Here is a 24,411-nt window from a genome sequence, read left to right as displayed (position 1 = left end):
TTTTTTGAATAAAAAAAAAAAGAGACAAAGATGGACTATGTGCACTCTGTAAGGTGGAGGAAACACTTGATCCCCTTTTATGGGCATGCAAAGGCATTGCTAAAGTAAGGGGAGAGTTTTCTGAGGAATTCAAATGTCTTGAATTATGTTATTTAGTAAAACTATCAGGAAGATGGGGTAGCATTACAAAGTCAATGTTACATTACTTGGAGGACACAGTGGTGTGAAAGAATATAAACCGTTAAATATTTAGGAATGATAATGATAGCTATAGATGTTCACTCAAGTCTGCTTCACTATTAAAAATAACAAAAGAAAAGGGCTGCAGGGAGAGAGTCTGCAGTCACTCTCTTGGAGATAGAAGAGGTAGGAAGTGGTCCGGGGAGGCTGCAAGGCATCTGAGGGAGTAAACCTTGGATGTCAGCTGCAGTGGGCTGGAACCCTGAGAAAAGGGAAGGCCTGGGTTCCCCTACCAGCCACCAAGGAAGATAGAGTGAAGCCCCCTGAAGTAAGGGGTGTAAGGACAATCAAACCCAGAAACAGATGGAAGACCTGCTGTAAGGTCATTGGACTATAGCAGGGGTAGGCAACCTATGGCACGCGTGCCGAAGTCGGCACACGAGCTGATTTTCAGTGGCACTCACACTGCCTAGGTCCTGGCCACCGGACCGGGGGCCTCTGCATTTTAATTTAATTTTAAATGAAGCTTCTTAAACATTTTAAAAAACATATTTACTTTACATACAATAGTTTAGTTATATATTATAGACTTATAGAAAGAGACCTTCTAAAAACGCTAAAATGTATTACTGGCACACAAAACCTTAAATTAGAGTGAATAAATGAAGACTCGGCACACCGCTTCTGAAAGGTTGCCGACCCCTGGACTATAATTTGGTTGAACTCTGTGTTATCGTAGAAGGGGCGGACTAAAGTGTGACGTGGCAGAAGGCCAATTTGTGGGAAGAGACACCACTGCAGCGACTTAGCGACTGTTGGCACTGGGCACCATACAGGAGGCTGCTGCTATGCTATGCCTAGTCATGAGGAAGAGCTCCAACGGTGAGTGAACCACTTCATGGGGGCTGGTGGTTAAGGGCTAGCTGGAGTATGTGGAAGAGGTATACATTTAGATGGGTAGGCCTTTTACATCACAGGGCAGGCCTACAGGGAGGAGTGCAGTTGGTTTAGTTTTTCTGAAGGGAGACTCAGCTTTCATAAGTTTGGGAAATGCTGTCTCAGGTAATGAGCCCAAGACGGGGGAAGAGGGAGAGAGAGAGATAGAGCATGAATCAACTGAAGAAAACACCAGCTTTAATATTTATAAATTAATAATGGTCTTTATGGAACAGCCTTGAGTGCTGGCAAAGCTGCTATGAATAATGTATAAAACGATCAAGTAAGGAAAGTGGTCCTTTCACATTTTCTTTTTACACTAGTCCCTGACATTGTGGGTCCCTTCAGTAGATATTTTAATTACGGTTTGCTTTGCACACACACATAAGCCATGCTGCACTCATTAATAGTCATGGGCATTCTCCTCACATTTATATGTTTTAGAAGCATCTTTATTCTCCTTTGGGACCTGGAAAGCCAATATTTCAGCTTAACGATGAAGGTGGACTGAACTGAAGGTTGGCTTTCCAGGTCCAAAAGAAAATAAGGAGTGATTTCTGAAATATATGTATGAAGAGACCGTGCTTCCAAGGAGCACACAATGGCGGATTAGCGACTGGGCCAACAGGGCTGGTGCCCAGGGCCCCCCAAAAAGTGTAATCCACCTCTCGGAGCACAGCTTCTCCACTTCAATATACAGCTGTAAATGCTGTGACAAAGTTCCTCCTCTATCTTGGTGGGTCCTGCGCTTATTGGCGGATTTTCTTGCCTCAGAGATTCATCATGTGGGTTGGGGAATAGCCCAGAGACCTTCCCCTCTGGAAGAACGCACAGTCCAGGTCAATTGGGAGGTTTGGGGGGGAACCCGGGCCCGCCCTCTACTCCGGGTTCCAGCCCAGGGCCCTGTGGACTGCAGCTGTCTATAGTGCCTCCTGTAACAGCTGCATGACAGCTACAACTCCCTGGGCTACTTCCCTATGGCCTCCTCCAAACTCCTTCCTTAGTCTCACCACAGGACCTTCCTCCTGGTGTCTGATAACGCTTGTGCTCCTCAGTCCTCCAGCAGCATACCCTTACCCTCTCACTCTCAGCTCCTTGCACCTCTTGCTCCCAGCTCCTCACACTCCCACCACAAACTGAAGTGAGCTCCTTTTTAAAACCCAGGTGCCCTGATTAGCCTGCCTTAATTGATTCTAGAAGCTTCTTCTTAATTGGCTCCAGGTGTCCTAATTAGCCTGCCTGCCTTAACTGGTTCTAGCAGGTTCCTGATTACTCTAGTACAGCCCCTGCTCTGGTCACTCAGGGAACAGAAAACTTCTCATCCAGTGACCAGTATATTTGCCCTCTACCAGACTCCTGTACCCCACTGGTCTGGGTCTGTCACAATGCATAAAACAAAACTGGGATTTTTAGTGTCATGCAATGTCCCAGTTATACTTTATACAGTTGTTCTAATGTCCTATTTATACTAATTTGCTTTTTACCATGCAATTTATGCAGTGTCTTGCTTCTCTGCTTGCTACGGTATCTCTCTATGGTCCCACAATAGCATATGCCTAGTTATGACACTGCTAAGGTGCAGAAAGAAGAAATGCATTTCGAGTTTATGGGGCTGATCCAGCATCATCAAATCTAATGGGAGTTTTCAGTGAGAATAGGATCAAGCCATTGGTGCTGGAACTAGGGTGCTGCCTCACCCCCTGGCTTGACGTGGTTTCCATCATATACAGGGTTTACAGTTTGGTTCAATGGCCCTCAGCACCCCCACTAAAAAATTGTTTCACCACCCCGGATCAAGCCATGCAACAATACCTCACTTTTACTGGCACACCACATGTTGTTCAATTATAGGCAAAACCATCTCTCTGTTTACTTACTGTTTTCCCTTTCCTGCCTTTTTTCCCTTAGGCTCCTAACGTGTAAACCCTTATCTTCATAAACACAACAGCCCAAATTATTCTCTGGTGTAACATCACTGATCCTGATTCTCTGGCCTGCTCTGGCTCCTCCTCTGCACGTCTAGACTGGTTCATGGAGCTCAGAAACTGGCTAGATCTTGCCAGCTGAGAATTTCCCTGGGATTATGGGGGCCCCAGAATTCTGGCAGATCCGTGTCCCAGCTTGACTTAACCACTCCTGTGTAAAGGCATTTTTGCATGTGTCCTGGCACCTATCCATATACCGGTGAGTCACTTCATTTTCTTTTTGAATCAGATGTGCCATATGTGTCCTGCCTTCAGCAGGAAGAATTCAGTGGAGAAATAATTTACTCCATTTGTTTAATTGAATTATATCCTTGTATAAGTATAACTGGGTTCATAGAAGAATTAGAGAAGTTCATGGGGGATTGGTCCATCAATGGCTATTAGCCAGGATGGGCAGGGACACAATCCTTTGCTCTGGGGATCCCTAAACCAAGGACTGCTAGAAGCAGGGACTGGATGACAGGGGATGGTTCACTGGATAAATTGCCCTGTTCTGTTCACTCCCTCTGACACAGGCCACTGTTTGAAATCAGGATACTTGGCTAGATGGACCATTGGTCTGGCCACATATGGCCATTCTTGTGTCCTTGAAGTAGTAGGAGAGAGGCTGTGAGGAAGTTTTGGGGCTGGTTCCCACTCATTGCCCTGACAGCACACGCTGCCCGGGTGCCTCTGCAAACACAGCCTCAGGGAAGGCAGAAGCAAGGACTAGAGAGCAGAGTGGCTGCATGCAGTGCTGCTCTTCTGCTGCGGGGAACTCTGGGATACATCTGGAGGACTTCTGGGACCCAAGTCAAGCCACGGCTGCTTGCACACAGGAAAGTAATAGGGCTCGGAACCTAGGTCCCAGCTTAACATGGACTCGGACCCAGGGTCCCTGGGTCTGAGCCCTAGGTTAGCACAATTGGTGTGTGAATGCAAGGGAGGTTTGGCTTGAGCCTTACATTGCTATGTAGACATACCCTAAGCCTCCTGAATCTGAGCCCAGGCACTGCCCCTGGCTGGAATATCTTGGTACACCCTTGGGGTGCAGATCCTATGTCTAGTACTCCCTTCTTAAAGCTGAGATCTCCACGATCCAAGTGCCTAGCCCCTGTGATTAGTGCTGACCCCTCAGACTTAAGCTTAGGCACACCCTCCCCCAGAACTCCATCCACATCCGCACACTGTGGATTTAGGATTTAACTCTTCAGGAGCACATGACAGTGAAAACAAACAGACACACAGACTTTGCACAAGATTCTTAACACAATTAATTTTTACTTAGCATGAAAGAGATAGATCTAGACAAAATAATACACCACAGCAAGTTTCCCTGCCTCAGTTTCCTCATCACTCTGGACAGCACTTTGGTCTTGGTCAGAGCCCTGTGTGGTATCTAGGATTCGTCTCCTACTGCTCATGGCTTCTCTTCAGATGTATGGAGCCTTGCTCCTCTCTCTAGGTCAGCTAGCTTTCTCTGACCTTGGCTGGTCCCACAATTAAACAGGATACCCTGCTACAAAGCATGCCCCTTTCTCTTCCACAAAGCTTCTTGTGTGCCCCATGAGTTCCTTAAGTTTACATGCCTTCCTACCAACACCTTATTTCTTTGTTCTGCTGTTGGTGATTTTCCATTCTCCATCCCTGCAGAGATATTGTAGGAGAGATATTAGCTTCTCCCCTCTTCAGCTACCCATTGTCCCAAGATATTTCCATCAGAATAGGTGACCATTAAGGATAACAATCAGCTTTTGCCCTTGGCGTGGCAAAGATGTTCTACAGCCTCTTTTAGCAAATGGTGGGTTTTATACCCACATAGTAGCATTCCATGATACAACAATGTCATAACATCAACCAGCATTCACAATTGTATATGGACAGATTCCCCAAATTGTCACAACCTCTAATATAGAGATAATGGCCAGCCACAAATGTGGTTCCAGATTCAAACCTCTCACATTCCAGAGTGCTGAGAGATGGACTTTGACACAAGACCCACCTACTGTGACAGCCTATACTCTTATGGTCACCACTTTTACAAGACTAGGATAAATTTTGGACAAAGTATGCCTTGTGAAGTATCATTTGAAAACACATAATCTGCTGAATATTATTGTTCTGGTAAAATATTTGTAGCAACATTATATGAGACAGGAAAGTAATAAGTGTCTACTGTATAATATTGCTGTAACATGTTCCAGAGTTAGAAAGGCAGGCCCAAACTAGCTCTTCAGAGACAAGGACACACAAGGGCCCCCAACCAGGTATCAGCATAATCAATTGGACAGTCACCTAGTTAAATGGCTATTCCTCAGCAGGAAGGAAGATGTGAATAAGAAATTTACATTGCATCACAGGAATGTTTCATACCTCATGTCCACAAGAGACTACACCCTAGCTTCAATCCTTGAAGAAGGGAGAGGGACATAAAAATGATAGTCAGTGACCTCCAACTCATCTCTCATTCTCCTGTCTCTCTGCTCATGACATCAACCACTCTCAGAGAACTGAACTAAGGGGGGAGTGGTCCCAAGCTGAAAGGAGATGCAGCCTGTGAAATTTACTGCAGTGTAGGGTGAGCAAAACCTTTGCTTTTAAGTTCACTTAGGCCTGGTCTACACTAGGCTTTTATGTCGAATTTAGCGCCGTTATATCGAATTAACCCTGCACCCGTCCACACCAGGAAGCCATTTAGTTCGACATAGAGCTCTCTTTAAATCGATTTCTGTAATCCTCCCCAACGAGAGGAGTAGCGCTAAATTCGAAATGGCCATATCGAATTAGGCTAGGTGTGGATGGAAATCGACGCTAATAGCTCCGGGAGCTATCCCACAGTGCACCACTCTGTTGACGCTCTGGACAGCAGTCCGAGCTCGGATGCTCTGACCAGCCACACCCCGGGAAAATTTGAATTCCTTTTCCTGTCTGGGCAGTTTGAAGCGCAGTTTCTGTTTGGACACCGTGGCGAGCTCAGCAGCAGTGGCAGCAGTGGCAACGATGCAGAGCTCTCCAGCAGAGATGGCCGTGCAATCCAATAGAAAGAGGGCCCCAGCATGGACGGATCGGGAAGTCTTGGATCTCATCGCTGTGTGGGGAGATGAGTCCGTGCTTGCCGAGCTGCGCTCCAAAAGACGGAATGCAAAGACCTATGAGAAGATCTCTAAAGCCATGGCAGAGAGAGGCTACAGCCGGGATGCAACGCAGTGCCGCGTGAAAATCAAGGAGCTGAGACAAGGCTACCAGAAGACCAAAGAGGCAAACGGACGCTCTGGATCCCAGCCCCACACATCCCGTTTCTACGAGGCACTGCATTCCATCCTAGGTGCGGCCGCCACCACTACCCCACCCCTGACCGTGGACTCCGAGGATGGGATATTGTCCGCGGCCGGTTCCTCCGACATGTTAGCGGACGGGGAAGATGAAGAAGGAGATGAGGAGGACGAGGCAGTCGACAGCGCTGGCACCGCTGATTTCCCCGACAGCCAGGAGCTCTTCATCACCCTGACAGAGATCCCCTACCAACCGTCCCCCGCCGTTACCCCAGACACAGATTCAGGGGAAGGATCAAGCAGTAAGTGTTTTAAATATCTAAACATTTATTTACAACATAACTGGCATATTTAAAATATTAACAGTAGCTAAAGTGCTTTAAAACATGTAAACATTTATTTGCAACAAAACAGGAAGATTGAAAATATTAACAGTGGGTAAAGTGCTTCAAAACATGTAAACAGGAAAGTCAAACAAAAGGGGAATCAGTGCAAAGTGTATCATGATTAGTCTGTCTTTGGGCGCCTCAATATATAGTCCGAACCATTTTCAAAAAATTGCACAATGTCCGCTTCATGATTATAGTGCCCAAAACCCTGCAGTCATTTGTCCCTCCAAGGGCACCTAAGCCAAGAACTGGTCAATGTAACCGGGGATAGAGGCGACATCCTCCGGGGAGAACTCCTCATACACCTCCTGCAGGTGTTTTTCCAGCCTCATCAGCAGGTTCCTGGGCAGGGAGAGCTTATTAGGCCCCCCGTGGTAGGACACGTTTCCCTGCCACAACGCCAGCAGGTACTCCGGGATCATGGCCTTGCAGAGCAGTGCAGCAAATGGCCCCGGTTTCTGCAGGCTGTCCCGGAGCATCTTCTCCTTCTGGCTCTCCGAGACCTTCAGGAGGGTGATGTCTGGCATGACTCCCTGCTGTGAATTAGGTAGGGGAAAGTTAGTATTGGGACTGCTTGCCCGTCCCTTTACAGAACTGCAACCGCCGGTTTACAGCCACGCGGTTTACAGCCGCGAGGGGGTGGGACAGGGCCAGAGTTCATGCTTGCAGGATTGCTGCCAGCAGAGACTCGCATTGCTTTCTATGTGAAAGGAGGCCAGTGCCACTCTTAAAGTTTTAAGCGGCCACAAGTCTACGGCTTACCATGTTTGCCAGCTAGACAAAGTCCGGTGTCCAGCCCTGCTCCTCAGCTCGCCACAGCAAGACCACAGGCATGGTAGGCGAGGGCCGAAAATTCGACCTTGTCCTCAGTGCGCGTGTGATAGGTGCTCTGCATGGTCTTGTTCACAGAGAAAGACTATGTTCTCTGTTCACAGATACATTGCTCTGTCTCAGGAATTCACTCCCTTTTTCCAATTCCCACAGCCACATCTGCCCAGAGGCTAGCGCACATTAGGAGGAGGAAGAAGAGGACACGGGAAGACATGTTTGCTGAACTAATGGGATGCTCCTGAGCACAGGCAGCCCAGCAGACACAGTGGAGGGAGAACTTGTCCCAAATGCAGCGGGCAAACATTGAACGGGAGGAGAGGTGGCGACAGGAGGACAGGCAGGCTACTCAAACGCTGCTTGGACTAATGAGGGAGCAAACGGACACGCTCCGCCGCCTTGTGGATGTTCTGCAGGACCGGAGGCAGGAGGAGAGAGCCCCGCTGCAGTCTCTCTGTAACTGCCCTGCCCCGCCACCAAGTCCCATACCCCCCTCACCCAAAGTCCAAACACGGAGGGGTGGAAGGGGCCGTGAAAAATTTCACTCCACCCCTGCGGACTGCTCTACCACTAGAAGGCTCTCATTCCCCAAAATTTGAAAAGTCCTTTCCTACCCGCCTCACACAAGACCCCGTCCAAGTTTCACCCCCCCGTTCCATGTGCGGTTGTTAATAAAGAATACGTTTCTGTTCATTTCTGTTTCCATCCTCTTCTTTTGGAGGGGAGTCTGTCTGAAGGGGGGGGAAGGGGCTTGGTCATTGGACAGGACAGTCACCTTTAGCAGGGGGCAGGTGCAGCAGCAGGGCACATATACAGTGCAGTGACTAGTTATCCTGGTCAGTCTGGGAGGTGGTTTTCATGTTCTGTGTGGTGGGGGGGGTGGTGTTGCTCTGTGACTTGGTGGCGGGGGAGGGCAGTTACAGATCTTATGCAGCGGTCTTTACCCTGGATCACAGAGCCGCGCAGCAGGGGATCTGTAACCCTCCTCCCCCTGCAAGACAGTCACATAGCCGACACATACACGCAGTCCCGGCCAGGAGGGCTGGCAGGCTCCGTTGAAACAACCAGTCCACCACCGCGGAGCCTGTCATTCCTGGAGTTTAGAAGCATCATTTGCATCACAACACTAAACCCGCCCCCCGCCACAGTCTGCGTCCCAGGTTTAAAACATTCCCGCGAAAACAGTAATAAAGACAATGGTGTCCATTAACAAAACAGAACAGATTTTATTTTTTGGGAAGGGGGTGAAGGGGGTATGTGATTGGAGAGGATAGTCGACGGCAACTGGGTAAAGAAACGGGGGCAAGTTCTGCTTCTGTGTCCACAAACTTAAAAGTCACTGGGTACCCTGCTCAGCCTTGAAACTGGCTTTCAAAGCCTCCCGGATGCACAGCGCGTCCCGCTGGGCTCTTCTAATCGCCCGGCTGTCTGGCTGGGCGTAATCAGCAGCCAGGCTATTTGCCTCAACCTCCCACCCCGCCATAAAGGTCTCCCCCTTGCTCTCACACAGATTGTGGAGCACACAGCAAGCTGCAATAACGATGGGGATATTGGTTTCGCTGAGATCACAGCGAGTGAGTAAGCTTCTCCATCTCCCCTTGAGACGGCCAAAAGCACACTCCACCACCATTCTGCACTTGCTCAGCCGGTAGTTGAAGAGTTCTTTTTCAGTGTCCAGGGCGCCAGTATAGGGCTTCATGAGCCAGGGCATTAGTGGGTAGGCTGGGTCCCCGAGGATCACTGTAGGCATCTCCACATCCCCAACAGTTATCTTGTGGTCCGGGAAGTAAATACCTTCCTGCAGCCGTCTAAACAGACCAGAGTTCCTGAACACGCGAGCGTCATGAACCTTGCCCGGCCATCCGACGTAGATGTTTGTAAACCGTCCCCGATGGTCCACCAGTGCTTGCTGCACCATTGAAAAGTAGCCCTTTCTATTGATGTACTGGCTGGCCTGGTGGCCCGGTCCCAGGATAGGGATGTGAGTCCCATCTATAGCCCCACCGCAGTTTGGGAATCCCATCGCGGCGAAGCCATCTATGATGGCCTGCGCGTTTCCCAGGGTCACTACCTTTGACAGCAGTACCTTGACGATTGCCTTGGCTACTTGCAGGACAACAACCCCCACGGTAGATTTGCCCACGCCAAAGTGGTTCGCGACTGACCGGTAGCTGTCCGGCGTTGCAAGCTTCCAGAGGGCTATGGCCACTCGCTTCTGAACAGTCAGGGCTGCTCGCATGCGGGTGTCCTTGCGCTTCAGGGCAGGGGACAGCAAGTCACAAAGTTCCAGGAAAGTCCCCTTCCGCATGCGAAAGTTTCGCAGCCACTGGGATTCATCCCAGACCTGAAGCACTATGCGGTCCCACCAGTCCGTGCTTGTTTCCCGGGCCCAGAATCGCCGTTCAACAAAATCCACATGCCCCATTGCCACCGTGATGTCCTGGGCGCTGGGGCTCGTGGTTTCTGACAGCTCTGTGCTACTCTCCGACTTCAGGCCCTCACGGCGGTGCCGTAGCCTCCTCGCCTGATTTCTCTGCATCTGCCTCTGGGAAAGGTGTATGATAAGCTGCGAGGCGTTGAGAACGGCCACAACTGCAGCGATGGTCGCAGCGGGATCCATGATCGCAGTGCTGTGGCATCCGCGCTGTCACTGATCTAAAAGTGCGCGAACTGATTTCCCGCCGGCGCTTTCAGGGAGGGAGGGAGGGCGGTAGTGACTGACGGATGACGACAGTTACCCAAAAGCACCCTCGCCACATTTTTTTACCCAGAAGGCATTGGGGGCTCGACCCAGAATTCCAATGGGCAGCGTGGACTGCGGGAACTGTGGGATAGCTGCCCACAGTGCACTGCTTCCAATGTCGACGCTTTCCCTGGTAGTGTGGACTGACAAAGTCGAATTACTGTCCTTAGTGTGGACACACACATTCGACTTTCTAATATCGATTGCACATATTCGATTTAACTAAAATCGAACTACTCTCGTAGTGTAGACATACCCTTAGCTTGTTAAATTAGGTATTTGCTTGAGTATTACTCTTTTATTTTCTTTTTTAACCAATCCTGACTTTTATACATCATCACTGATAATCTCTTAAAATTTACCTTTCTGTAGTTAATAAACTTATCTTATTGTTTTATCCTAAACAGTGTGTTTGGATTAGTGTGTGGGGAAACTCCATTTGGGATAATAAGGCTGGCGCATTACCATTTTCCTTTGATGAAATGATGGACTTTCTATGGGCTTGCATTGTTCAGTAGTGTGCTGGACAGTATAAGATGCACATTTCTGGGGGGGACTAGGAATTTGCAGGTGTTGCCTTGTATGTAATTCATGAATGACTGGCCAGAGGGCTCATGTAACTTAGCTGGGAGTGACTTTACAAGCTGAAGGCTGTGAGAGCAGGTTAGGAGTGGATGTTCTGACAGCAAAGCAGTTTCAGAGAGACCCCAGGCTAGAGAATTAAGAGGACACAGCTGTTCAACAGTCCAGATTGTACCCAGGGAATGTCACACCTACCCATTGCTTTAGCAGCATCACCATATTTCCAAGAGTCTCAGATGGAAAAAATGATGAAAATGTAATAATGAAGAAGACCAAACAGATGAGAAAGTAGCCAATGACTTCATTTTTCACATTTTCTTTAATAAGCTGGTGATATCAAAAATTCAGATGTAATCCTGTTCTTTCTATCTTTACATATACATAATTCCACTAAGCACAATGGCAGCTTTGTGTGCACAAGGACAGTAGGGTCAGGCATACAATGAAGCATGGGATCAATACTACAGACTCCAGCATGGCATACTGAGATATTCTATAAAATTTTTCATACAGCTCTTCCAGCTCTACCAATCGTGATTATCCAGCCCTGAGCCTAAGTGTATCAATTACATTGAATTGTGAGGTCATTTTATCATGTAGAAAGACTTCCTCTATGAGGTACAGTGAAACCAAGAAAATCACTTTGTTTGTGATGTGGAAGCAGAGAAAGAACTGACAGGAAGGGGATTGCAATGCATGAAAGTTTGTTAGCAAGAGTCAGGCTAACTGTAACCCTAATAACGCGAGATTTGTAGAAGCGAGGAATGTGTGAGGTGAGTGGGAAAGAACTGTGTGAGAAGTTGTTGCGACCTTGTGTAGATAATGTGTAGATAATATGGAATGTAGACTAAGAGTCTACATTAGTGAGCAAAACGAGATATCAGAATGACCTATGTATAAACAAAATGCAGCTGTTGCTCATTATTGTCTGTAACAAAAGGTATAAATGCTTGCTGTAATTGTTTACCTGTTGAGAGACCTGTTTAGCTCTCTCCCTCTATGCAATTGATAGAGAGAAAATAAAGTATCTGACTTGCTATACCCAAACAAAAAGTGAGAACTCTGTTATTCTCCGACAATTTGGGGGCTCGTCCGGGATGGCAACGCCCGCAGAGGCACCGGCAGCTGCTACGCATCGTTCCTCTTCGAGCCCCATGGCGCCACAATAGAGGTAGGAAACCTTTTGAAATCTATATTGGGGTGTCGGAGGAGGACTGTCCATGGGGCCGTCTGTCCCTGTTGGGCTCACGCCATCCGAACTTATTGACTGTGCAGCAAGGTCAGATGCAGAACGGTTCTGGGGAATTGTTTTGCCGCCCCCACTAAGGTAGTAGTATGCGGTTCTGGGGACCTGTTAGTTTGGCCGCCCCCATATGCATATGAGAGATGCATAGGTATGCACCGGTGCTGAGGGGTTTTTACCGCCTCAAGAGGGGTTGTTACCGCCTCATAGTGTATTGAGTCCGGACAGAGGGGTTGTTTACCCCCTCAAGAGGGGTTGTTACCGCCTCATAGTGTAGATGCATCGTGGTACTTGGAAATAGAGGCCTTGGTGTGTGTGTGTGTGTGTGTACACCAGTGTGAATTGAGAGTTACCGGAAGACGCCCAGAGTACTCTGCGAAGTCTTTTGGCTTGTGACCAGAACTACTCTAACGCAAGCCCAGTAACTAGAGGATCTTTTAGGAGATCCGACCCACGGTGGGCTAACTCGGCCTGGCATCGTCCGGCGAGGAGGCTACCTTGGGTCTAGGAGTGTGTGAACCCATCTTCCCTCCCCCTTTTCCTCTCTGTGTGAGCCACTGACAGTCTGATCATCTTGCTGGATGCAACGAGAGTAAGCGGCGCCGTCTCTCTGAGACTAGCCGACGCTCTTTGCTGAAGGGAGGTGTAGGAGGGTCGTGGCCATCCTCGTTAGCCTCTCCTGTGTGAGTACCCTGTAGGGAGAGATCCTTAATTTATGTGCCGCTAGCGCGGACAGGGCATCCTCCCTGTGTGTGTGATTGGAAAATGGGTGGGAGACAGTCTAAGCATTCCCTCTCACCCCCTAAGGGTACCCCATCTGATTTCATGTACGTACATTATGGTCCTAAAACCTGCAGGTATTTAGAGAATTGGAATCATTACACACGTGAAAGTTCATCTAAACAATGCCCACTAGAAGGTACCTTCAATCTAGATAAGATCATACATCTCAGAGGAGCTTTAATCACCAAAAAGCCTCTGACACACAATGGGAGCAATTTGTCTATTGAGGAAAGGAACGGGTTAATTTGAAATTCAGCTTGGTCCAGAGATAAAGAGAAAGTTAATCTGCTTTCAAGGTCAAGAATCAACGCAGACCAGGCTAAGTACAAAGAAAAACTGCTTTCGGCCCCAGCTGGCTGTGAAAAAATATAGACATAGTCAAACCAAAGGCAATACAAGTTACAGTGCTGAGATTACATTTGCAAAGCTTAACTGTCCAGTGAGATCCAACAGTCTGCCTTTGCGACCCTGGAGCTGGCGTGGTTTGAGGACACTGAAGAAGCCACAGGCAGCCGGCCTGGACTGGAATCACTGAAAAGACGCCCCAGGAGACCCCAGGGCATAAAAGAACTGCCCTCCCAAGAGAGGAAGCAAGTTGGAGATTGCACAGCGCCTTCTCTGAACGTTATACACAGACATGGCCAATCTGGATGTACGTGTGTGAATATGAAAGTGTGCCTATTCTCAGCCGCAGTAAGTCTGAGAACCAGAGAGGGATTTAGCATTCCTCTCTCCACCCCGGTTGACCGGGAAGGGTGTCAGGTGGATCTACCCCAGTCGTAGCAGGACTGGGCAATAGAGAAGTTGGAGAAAAGGGAAGAGTTGTGTACTTGATAACTAGAATTGAGCAATTAAGAGCATAGATCATGAACCAGGCAGCAACTCAAACCTACGCCCAGGGCAAGTTGCAAGCCTTGAGACAGGACTTCCAGGCAGAAAAGGAAGCACTGGCTAAGCAAGTACCGGTCCTTCAGGGACTTGTCAAAATTTAATTATTTGTGCTCAGTATATGCTGTAACAGCAGTGTGTTTGCCACAAGAGAAAATTGAATAGTTAAACGCCAATGGGCAATATGTTTTGCCCAGGTGGCAAGCCTCACGAGGGAGGACTCGGGTAGCCTTGTGAGTAAGAATGTTTAAGGGAAGAGACCAGGAAGGGTGGGGGCTAGTTGAGAAGCCCACCCTCCTAGCTAAATTGGTAGTGAAAAAGCCGGTGCCCATGGAAGGGACGGTTCAGCGAGAAAAGCAGGATCGGGCCCAAGCGGGCAGGCAACAGATAGAGAGATTGAAAACAGGTTGGAAACTTTGAGGGCATAGTCGAAGGAAAGGAGTAAGTAATTACACTGCTCTACAGCCAAAATGCTTCTGAAATAAATGTAGTCAAACTTTACTAATTCTGGGTCACTGAGAACGAAAATGATGCTTAAAATTGTTGATTGGCTCTAGTTTTCAAGATATGCTATTGGGTCAGTATATATGACCCTTGACTTGGGAATGGCGGAGGATAAGTGAGTTATAAAGGGAAGGGATCTCAATTTAAACCAGAAATGACTAAAATACATCTTTGACTGGATCTATGAATAAATCTATGACTGGGTTTGGACAGTACTTGCTTTTTAGGCAAAACAATGAATGATGCAATCTGAAGCTGGTATTGCGTCATACATGATATGAATTGCATCATGTTATTCCTAGAAGTCCTGGATGATGCAATCATAATGAAGCTTACATCACTCTGCTGAACAAATTGCCCTATATCAGCTCTAGAAATCATACAGTGTCGTGCTCTCTTATTTGTCAGTGTTTGATTTTGCAAAGGGACATATTTCTGTTTAGCCAAAGTGAGCAGAGATGCCTCGTACTTGTGTGAACTGTGCAGATAACTTCTGCTAGGTTTGTGGTGAAGTGACTTTCGCATCACAAAAGCACAGTATAACCACTATGATTAAGAAAGCCTATCAGCTTTATTTTGGCTGCAAAATTGGAGATCAGGACAAGAGGTGGGCCCCACACATATGCTGCAACACTTGTGCAACAAATCTTTGCCAGTGGTTGAACAGGAAAAGGAAATCTATGCCTTTTGCAGTGCCAATGATTTGAAGAGAGCCAACAGATCATACCAGCAATTGTTACTTCTGCATGGTGCCTCCAGTTGGGAAAGGTGTGTCAAAGAAGAAAAAGTGGACTGTGCATTATCCAAACATTCCATCAGCTATACGCCCAGTACCCCACGGAGAAGGACTGCCAGTTCCTGATGCACCAGAATCATTCTCACTTGAGTCAGACGAGGAAGAGGAAGAGGATGAAACTTCTGGTCCTGATCCATCAATGTCACAGGACCCACATTTTCTCCCATCCTCCTCCTCTGAACCACACCTCATAACACAAGGTGAACTGAATGACCTTGTCAGGGATTTGGAACTACCCAAGAGTAAGGCAGAGCTGTTGGGCTCCGGACTACAGCAGTGGAATCTCCTGGCAGGTGATGTTAGGGTTTCCATGTTCTGTGACCGTCAAAAGGATCTTGTCCCATTCTTCTTCATGGAAGGTGATCTTGTAGCCTGCAACAACATCGATGGTGTGATGGCAGCCCTCAACATCGTTCACGATCCAGATGAGTGGAGACTGTTCATTGATTCATCGAAGACGAGTCTTAAAGCTGTTTTACTGCATAATGGCAATGTTTTGCCATCAATTCCAGTTGGTCATGCAGTCCATATGAAGGAAACCTATGACAACACGAAACAACTTTTGAGGTGCATAAACTATGACCAACATCAGTGGCAGCTTTGTGGCGATTTGAAGGTTGTTGCTCTCTTGCTTGGTCTGCAGACTGGATACACAAAGTACTGCTGTTTTCTCTGCGAATGGGATAGTCGTGCAAGAGATTCCCACTACATCAAGAAAGATTGGCCACTCCGACAGTCATTGGAGCCTGGGAGGAAAAGTGTTCAGCATCCACCACTTGTTCAATCAAGGAAGATTTTGTTACCACCCTTACACATCAAGCTGGGTCCGATGAAGAACTGTGTCAAGGCCATTGACAAAACACAAGCAGCTTTCAAGTACCTCTGTGGAAAATTTCCAAGGTTAAGTGAATCTAAGATAAAGGAAGGTGTCTTTGTTGGTCCTCAGATTCGTGAACTTCTTTGAGATGATGCATTTGACCATGCACTGCGTGGCAAGGAAAAGACGGTATGGAAAGCCTTCCAGTTAGTGGCAATAAATTTTCTCGGAAACAACAAGGCAGACAACTACAGGTTGTTGGTGGAAAACCTCCTCAAGGCATACAAAAGCCTTGGTTGCAACATGTCACTAAAGATACATTTTTTGCACTCTCATCTAGATTTTTTTCCACCGAACTGCGGAGCAGTGAGCAACGAGCACGGCGAGTGATTTCACCAGGACATTGCAACAATGGAGAAACGCTATCAGGGCAAATGGAGCCCATCAATGCTTGCAGACTATTGCTGGACAGTGACAAGAGATGCTCCATTTAATGAATACAAGAGACAAGCCAAGAAGCACCGAGTAGACACTGAATAGGACTAAACTATGTACATAATAGTTTTTTGCCTTTTGTTTCATAATAAATTTTATTTATATAACCCTTTTGCTGATTTTGAAAGTGTTACATAAACAGGACAGGTGAAATATTATCATGTAAAGCAACCATAAACACATGAAAAGACCTAGGTTTACAATTTATGATTAAAACTCTACTATCTACACAATATACATAGACATAAAATTTAAAAACTTAAATATCTTAGAAACAGTAGCCAATCAGTTGTTTCAATTGTCATATTTGAATTCAGCACATCAAAATACATAATAAATAGCACATTTTATCTCTGAAGCAGACGACGTCTCAAAAATTGTAGACCAGTGTTATAAGCATGGGGATTTCAAATCCCCAGGATAATAATTGGAATGATAAAATGTGTGTAAGACAGAGTCTTTGTACCAAGGTGCAAGGCTCTCCTTTCTTCTGCAGAATAAAGCAACTCTTCCTTATCCCTGTCTGGCTGTTATTGGCTCTCAGCTAGGTGGACCCGATATTTCGGTGACAGTTTCTGGAGACTCCGCCGGGACTCTCCTAGCTCGGACATTGGACTCCGGATGGCTGCGGCGAACTGGGAACTGCGCCAACGGGGTGTTTTGCCCCTTTTCTCTGCTTCACCGCAGCCCCTGGGGTTCGTGCTCCGATAAGGTGAGTCCTAATAGGATAAGGAGACACTATCTTGTTCTGGTCTGGTTCTGTTTTGGTTAACCGGTTAATGAATTTCTGTCTTATACATTTGGGCGTTAGGTGTGTGGACGGAACTGAGCCTCTCATTCGTAATTCCTCAGAGTGGAAGCCATCGCGTGCGATGAAACTCTGAGGTCGAATTGGGATCCTTCTGTCCCATCCCCTGCAGCGGTCAGTATTAGTAGAAATTCCTGTAATAGGATCCTATTAGGCCATAATTCCCTCTGTTCTCTGTGTAATTCTCTGTTAGAGTGTCAGCAGGCAGATGGGTGGGTCTCTGGTAAAACCCTCTAAGGATAGCCCTTTGAATTGTATGTTAAGTAAATGGCCTTTACCTGGTGTTCAAAAAAAAATAGTTACACCTTGTGTAAAAATTGATGTGGCTAGTGTTGTGGAAATTGAATTGTGGAGAGGATGTGCATTTTCCCCAGAACATGTGCAGTGTATATTGTAGCTATTCTCCGACAGTGACTAAGCTAGATTTGAATATACTGTAGATGCCTGCTTGTGAAAGTTGTCAGTACATTGACACATAAGAATTACATAGACTTTCTTTTGAAATTTCCTTTTCCTCCGAATAATTTCTCCTGTTTGTCTTTTGCTGCTGCTGTTCTGACAGGAAAGATGCTTGTCTATTTTGAAGTGGAATATAATGGATCTGTTTTTCCTTGTTCATTTTTCTGCTGTATAGGATATCCACAAAATGGTTAAAGTGTGAACGTTGATGCTGAGAAGTTGTTAGGCAAAAGTGTTATGCTTTTAACGTACTACTCCTGAGGGATTTTGGCATAAAAAAAAATAAAAAATCGGCACACAATATTTTAAAATTCTGCAAAATCCTGCAAGTTTTATTTGTCAATAAATAAATGTGGAGGCTCCAGCATGGCAGTGGGGAGCACAGGCCACTGGCTGCACAGAGGTGGGAGATCACCCTGCAGCCCCCTCCTCCCCGAGACACAGACTCGGCAGTGAGGCTGCACCTGACCCTGACACAGTGCAAGGGCCGGGTCTGCCCCAGAAACACCCCGTGGCCCTGCCCCTCCATGCCAGGTGCAACAAGTAGGCAAGAGGGACAGAGTCTCACATGTATGCCCACCCAGTCCTGGCCCCCGGATCCAGGTGTGGGGTCAGGAAGGCTTAGTGTTGGGGGATCCAAGTGAGAGGGTTTTGTGTGGGTTAATCTGGGTGCAGGCAGCTCAGTGGGGGGTCTGGATGCACAGGGGCTTGTTGGGGGGTTCTGGGTGCAGGGGTAATAGGACTCTGCAGGGGAGTCGAGGTGAAGGTTGTTGGGGCTCAGCGGGGAGGAGGGGTCTGGGTTTGGGGAGATGAGGCTCAGCAGTGGGGGAGGGGTCTGGGTGTGGGGAACTCAGTGGGGGGGTCTGGATGCTAGGGGAGTGGGGCTTGGTGGGGTGGGAGTCCAGGTGCAGCTGGTTGGGGCTCAATGGGGTGGGGGTCCAGGAGCAGGGGGGCTCATTGGGGTGGTCCAGGTGCAGGGGGTGGAGCTCAGCAGGATGGGTCTTAGTGGAGGGTGGTCTGGGTGCAGGGGGTAGGGGCTTGGTAGGGATCTGAATGCAGAGAGTGTTGGGCTCGGTCCGGGGGAGGAGTCCAGGTGTGATCCAGGTGCAGGGGTTCCAGATAGAGGGGGTGAGGCTTGGTTGGGTAGGGATTCTAGGTGTGTGTGTGTGGGTGGGTGGGTGGGTGAGGCTCGGTGAGGGAGTGTGGGTATGGGGGCGTTCAGATGCATGGGAGTTGGGCAGATGAGGGAGCAGTTCCTTGTGCAGTGTCCCCTCCCCCTGTGGCTGAAGAGCAATGGCAGAGGGGGGATGTGGAGCTCCCTGCAGCCAGGGGAAATTTCTAGGGGTGGGTCTGACCTGGCCCCGGATGTTCCTTGCAGGGGAAGAGAAGCTGAGCCCACCTCAGGATAGAAGCCACTGACTGGGACATCCCCAGTCCTGCACCCTCCTCCCTGCAGTGATTTACCTCTCAGCTGGCTCTGGATGCCTGAATCGATGTGCTGGCCCTGCTGGGGAGGGGTGCATGACCGCTCTTGAGGCTTCCCTTTGCTTCCCCATCAGAAAGTCATTTTTTTTCTGTGGGAAAGCAAAAAAATCTATGGGGGACATGAATTCTGCATGCGCACAGTAGCAAAGAATTCCCCCAGGAGTAATGTATGACCAGTCAATGAGAATTCATTCTGGTAGACTCATAGACTCATAGACTTTAAGGTCAGAAGGGACCATTATGATCATCTAGTCTGACCTCCCGCATGATGCAGGCCACAAAAGCTGACCCACCCACTCCTGGAATAATTCTCTCCCTTGACTCAGCTGTTGAAGTCCCCAAATCATGATTTAAAGACTTCAAGTTGCAGAGAATCCTCCAGCAAGCGACCCTGGTAATGTGATGCTTGTCATTTAGGGCCAGAACTTGCATCACTTAAAAAAAAAAAAAGTCAGATTCTCATTTGCATTCACGCTCTCAGAGTTCCAGAACAATGCAAAGTAGACTCAAACTGGGAGTACATTATATTTACACTAAATGTAAGGCCACTTTACATTGCTAGTATAATGTAAATTGGCCTTAGTTTAAGTGAGAATCCACCTGAATGGAATCTTTTAGTTTTTCCATTTACTTCAATGGAAGGCTGGTCTTTTACCCTTTCTGAAAGTTTGGTTGGGATGAAGTTTTTGTAGAACGGCTCTTAAAATGTTTCTAGTTTAACAGACATTCCAGCTCTTCTGTTCTTGCAGTTTAATTAACTATCATTTTAATTTCTCCAACTTGCCTCCACATTTACTATTGCACAAGACACAGAAGTTTTAGGGAAGATCCAGAAGTCTTTGCTCCATCAAAACTTGCTGAATTTAGTGGAAGCTTTGGCTGACTAGGGAACTGCAGGATTTGGCTGCTAGATATTAATTTGGAGATGAAAGTATGGAGCAGTGTCTGAGTTACACTCATTTGGTTTTATAACTTTATGGTTTTAAAATATTGCCAACCAAATATGTGACCATTTCATACTACTGTGAATAGGGTAGTGGCAATGTGCACCATTACCCTCTGCTAGATGGAATCAGGACCTGTGGGTCATGGGACCCATACTGTCAACAGATAATGAAGATTCTCCTTTAGCTTAACTAGAAGGTGTCTGTTTTTGGAGTAGGGGTTTCTGCATTATAACCATGCTGCCACCATGTGAGTTTGGAGTAGCCATGGTATGTATGGAAGTGACCATGGGCAGTGGGTGAAGCTTCCTCTTGGAGAGGCTAGCCCCCTGCCCCATCTCTTCTGGCCGAGGCCCTGCCTCTTCCAGCCAAAACCACACCCCTACTCACTGCTCTCAGCCACCCCGTGGCCCTGGCCGGGTGCGGTGAGAGCTTGGGGTGGGAGCTGAGAGCTTGGCTGGAGTTCAGAGACCCTCCCCCGTTATGCCCCTTCCGCCCATGACCCCACCCCATTTTGCCCCTTCCCCTGCGGCCCTGCTCCCATTCTGCCCCCATGCCACCTCTTCCCCGCCCGAGACCCTGCCCACTGGACAGCTCCTCCAGTCCCAGGACCGTGGCAGGGGGAGATTTTTCCGTGGGCCTCAAATCAGCCACTGCTCCACCCAGCGGCATGAGGTTTGGGGTGGCTTACCCTCCCCCTGCCTCCATTACATGCTGCCCATGGTAGTAACAACCATGAAGTCGCTACGCCTTGTCATTCAGCACAGGACTGGTAATTGTTTTCCTTAACATGGTGTTAAACATGCAAGTTTATCCTGTATTTTTTGCATACACAACACTCCCACTAAAGTTAATCAGAATTTTTGAATGTAGATGAAGGATATCAATTTCATGAAAAATTAAGGCATCCATCCTGGAAAAAAACTCCACAATTATTCATACCATTAAAAATCCAAGTCACTTCAGGTGTGTTTGTAGTGCTTCTGTGTTTACATTTTACATATGTTCTAACAAACAGTGTTAGCAGCAAGAATGTAGGTTGACACGGGGAATTTTAAGCAAATATTCAGGGAAAGCTAATTCTGAATTCATAAACATGAGTATTTGCATAAGAACATGAATCAATAATCATATAATGAAGGAACATAATTGTACTATGTAATCTATGCAAGTCAAACCAAACAATACCACTCAAATTCTGAAGCTGGCACATCAAATCCTTGCAAAAATAAAAAAACTGCTCATGAGAAATCCATAGCCCACAATTTTTTCACTGCTGGATCAGCCCACAGCATATATACTGTTTCATATATGTTAAAACTTCCCGGTTTACAGTTTAAATGAGATAAGAATAATAGCTTTAGCCTTATTTTTACCTCCCTGATTCTATGAGTTAGCATTTCTGATTTTAACAAGAGAGGTGGATCTCAGGAGTTGGGTGTGGATGTAGACTACCTCCTCCTCTTCCAAAAGTCTGGGAGTGCTTGGGTTTGGACCCAGAGCTCAAGTTAATTTACAATAATTAAAGTACGATGTGTGGGATGGGGCTAAAATGAGAGTTAAAATCTAATGCTCCTACCTTGGGGCCTCTATCCTCATTCATTTTACACCATCTTCAGTGCTCTGAAGGGCTTAGTCCTCCCTCATCACATACTGTACAAGCAGAAATATTTGAGTGAACTGTTGCCAATGGCTCAGAGCAGGGAAGAGGTATGTTTCAGATTACACTGCAATGGTATTGTTCTGATCTGATCTCCTTTCAAGGGAGAGGCTGAGAGAGGCAGCTTCAGGGGATTTAGCACTAGCAGCAGCACATGATCCATCAGTCGCGTGATTCTCACCACTGAAGGCTAATGGGAAGGATCAAGTAAAAGCTAAATCTCCCTTGTAGAAGCAACAGCAATTTTTTCTGCTCCTTCTCTTCTACCACCAACCAGACCTCCCATGGCTTCTCCCAGGCTAGAGACCTACTGCTGTCCCAACCGGGATGCAGCCACGCAACTGGTGCTGACTTTCCAGCCTGAGGTTTTCTGTGGAGTTTGCATTGGCAGTGCCTCAGTCAGTCTGCTGCTCAGCATCCTGCAGCTCCTTCCCAAGCAGGGACAGAGTCCCCGGAAGATGCCAAAAGCTTCCTCCTCCACCACCATTCTTCTCCTCATCTCCGTTTGTGACATCCTTGGTGGCCTAGGTAAGGACCAGCTTGTTGTGCCTTGCCCTAGAGTGGATTCCCTCTGCCTGGAGGCAGTATGGCTAAATGGATCCACTTAGCAGCCTAAAGAGCTCTGGGATGGAAGAATATTGTTTCTGTTTTGCTGGTAGATTTGGGTTAAGGGATGCTAGGAAATAATGGGTCTTGATGGAAGAGAGATTTTTTTGAATGTTAGGTTTAACAGTTCAAATTTAAAGTCAAGCCCTCTTCAAAATCTGCACCTAAAACTAACAAAATCCAAGCAGACAGATGTTGGAAGTTTTTTCAATGGCTGACAGATCCAAAACTTAATTGTCCGTAAAGACTAACTTTTAAAAACATTCTTCTGATCCTTAAACACTCCAAACAAAGGCTGTAGCATTATGAAAATGCCAGCTACTCAACTGGGCAAATCGCATGAGCAACAAACCCAAGAGTGCTGCTTTAGATTGTGCTATAGATAGGGTATTGAAATCTATAAGAACCTTCCTCATCCAATGCCCTGCCTGGTCACAAGGAGAGAGCAGGCTGAGGAAGTGGAAGAATTAGGCAATATGCATGAACACCCATGTGTCAAAACTAAAGTGGTGTCTAATTCTAATCTGCCACACTATGAAACGTGCTGCCAAAGTATAAATTAACACTAATTGCACCATGTTCAGAGCTAAATGCAGAACTTCCTCTTCATCCAGGCTTTGCTGCAATAATATCGTTACTCTCACATTTTATATAAAATGATGAACTAAATAATATAAATAAATAAATAAAATAATAATAAATAATATAATCTGAAGTCCTGTGGCTGGGATGAAGGGAGAGACACCTATAGGTATTGTTCTCTACCTTTGAGATTTGCTCAGATGATACAGTAAAGAGCACCTATATAAGAATCTGGATAGACAGCCCTTTAATTTGATGAGGTCAAAAATGTGACAGAGGTTTTTCTGTTTTAATTATATGGACAAATCAGAACCAATTTGTCTTGTATCATCTTTGTCTGAGACCCTTTGTAATCTTTCCTGGGCAGGGATCAATTCCCGTTAAATGGTATATAAAGCATCATGGGTAGTGCTATCACATTATAATAAGAATAGACATCTTCACTGATTGCAAGCTGTGATGTCTTTTAAAGCAGTATTGAGAAGTGTTATTTGTTTCATTCATTTGGAAAAGAGGAAAAGAGTTGTTTGCAAAAATGAGAATAGATTAAGGTACCTTTAATACTAAAATGTAAAGAGTTAAAGAGAAATGAATGTAAGAAGATTGATATATGCAAATATAACAGAGAAAAGAAGTAAAAAGAAAATGCTTTAATTATGAGATTACTTTCATTTGATGACAGCCTGTAAGATGCTATCTAGTTCATTTTAGAGAAATGTGTGTCAGTGTTAATGAAATGACGTTTTTTTAAAATAGAACAGAACATTTTAGACTACAGCAACTTTAAACTTGGGTGCAGCATTCACTGATAGATTATGGTGAAATTTAAATAATTGAGTTGTCTTGTGCTCAATTCAAGCACAGTCCTTGCTTTGTTCACATGTAAAAACCAGGCTAACTGTGCAAGTATGTGACTCAAAACATATTAACACATTCAGAACACTAATGAACTTTCCCATTAGGTATAATCTTCAGATCAACTGTATGGATAGGCTTCCCAGACTTCATAGCAAACATCTCTGTGGTGAATGGAACTGATGTGTGGCCTTCTGCCTTCTGTGTGGGAAGTGCAGTAAGTACAAAACTTTTTTTCCTTGCTAGGGACACTAATTTGATAAAGGAAGCCTGAATGACAAACTCTTCCTGATCTAAAGAAAATTGAACTATCATTCAGATCTATAAGTATAATGGGTTTCTGCCTCTCCCAAGCCCTACAAGCGAAAAAACAAGAGACATGTATTAATTGCTCACGAGGTACAAGCATTGGCACGCCCTGCTATGCAGCACCAGCTTAGAGTGGGAGGAGTGCGAGCTATTTCCTGAAAGCTGAGGCCAAAATTTTCACATGTGGGTGCTTAAAGCTAGGTGCTTAAATCATATCTGGGCATCTAAATGAATGGTTTGATTTTCAGAGATCCTAACCACCCACAAGCCCCAGTGAAGTCAA

The 24,411-nt window shown here is 46.5% G+C and overlaps 1 protein-coding gene across 1 annotated transcript in view; it reads left to right on the top strand.

The window, feature by feature from the left end:
• The first annotated feature begins 22,060 nt into the window (after positions 1 to 22,060).
• The window catches only part of LOC112117174 (G-protein coupled receptor 143), a 38,459-nt gene continuing 36,108 nt past the window's right edge, over positions 22,061 to 24,411 (top strand). The window contains exons 1-2 of the mRNA XM_024215072.2: positions 22,061 to 22,304; positions 23,927 to 24,036. Coding sequence (XP_024070840.2) covers positions 22,061 to 22,304; positions 23,927 to 24,036 — 354 coding nt within the window. The remainder of the gene's footprint in view (positions 22,305 to 23,926; positions 24,037 to 24,411) is intronic.

Source organism: Terrapene carolina, unplaced genomic scaffold, assembly GCF_002925995.2.
Source record: "Terrapene carolina triunguis isolate 2854851 unplaced genomic scaffold, T_m_triunguis-2.0 Scaffold22, whole genome shotgun sequence".
In the NCBI taxonomy this organism is placed as follows: Eukaryota; Metazoa; Chordata; order Testudines; family Emydidae; genus Terrapene; species Terrapene triunguis.
This window is presented reverse-complemented; position numbering and strand designations above follow the sequence as displayed.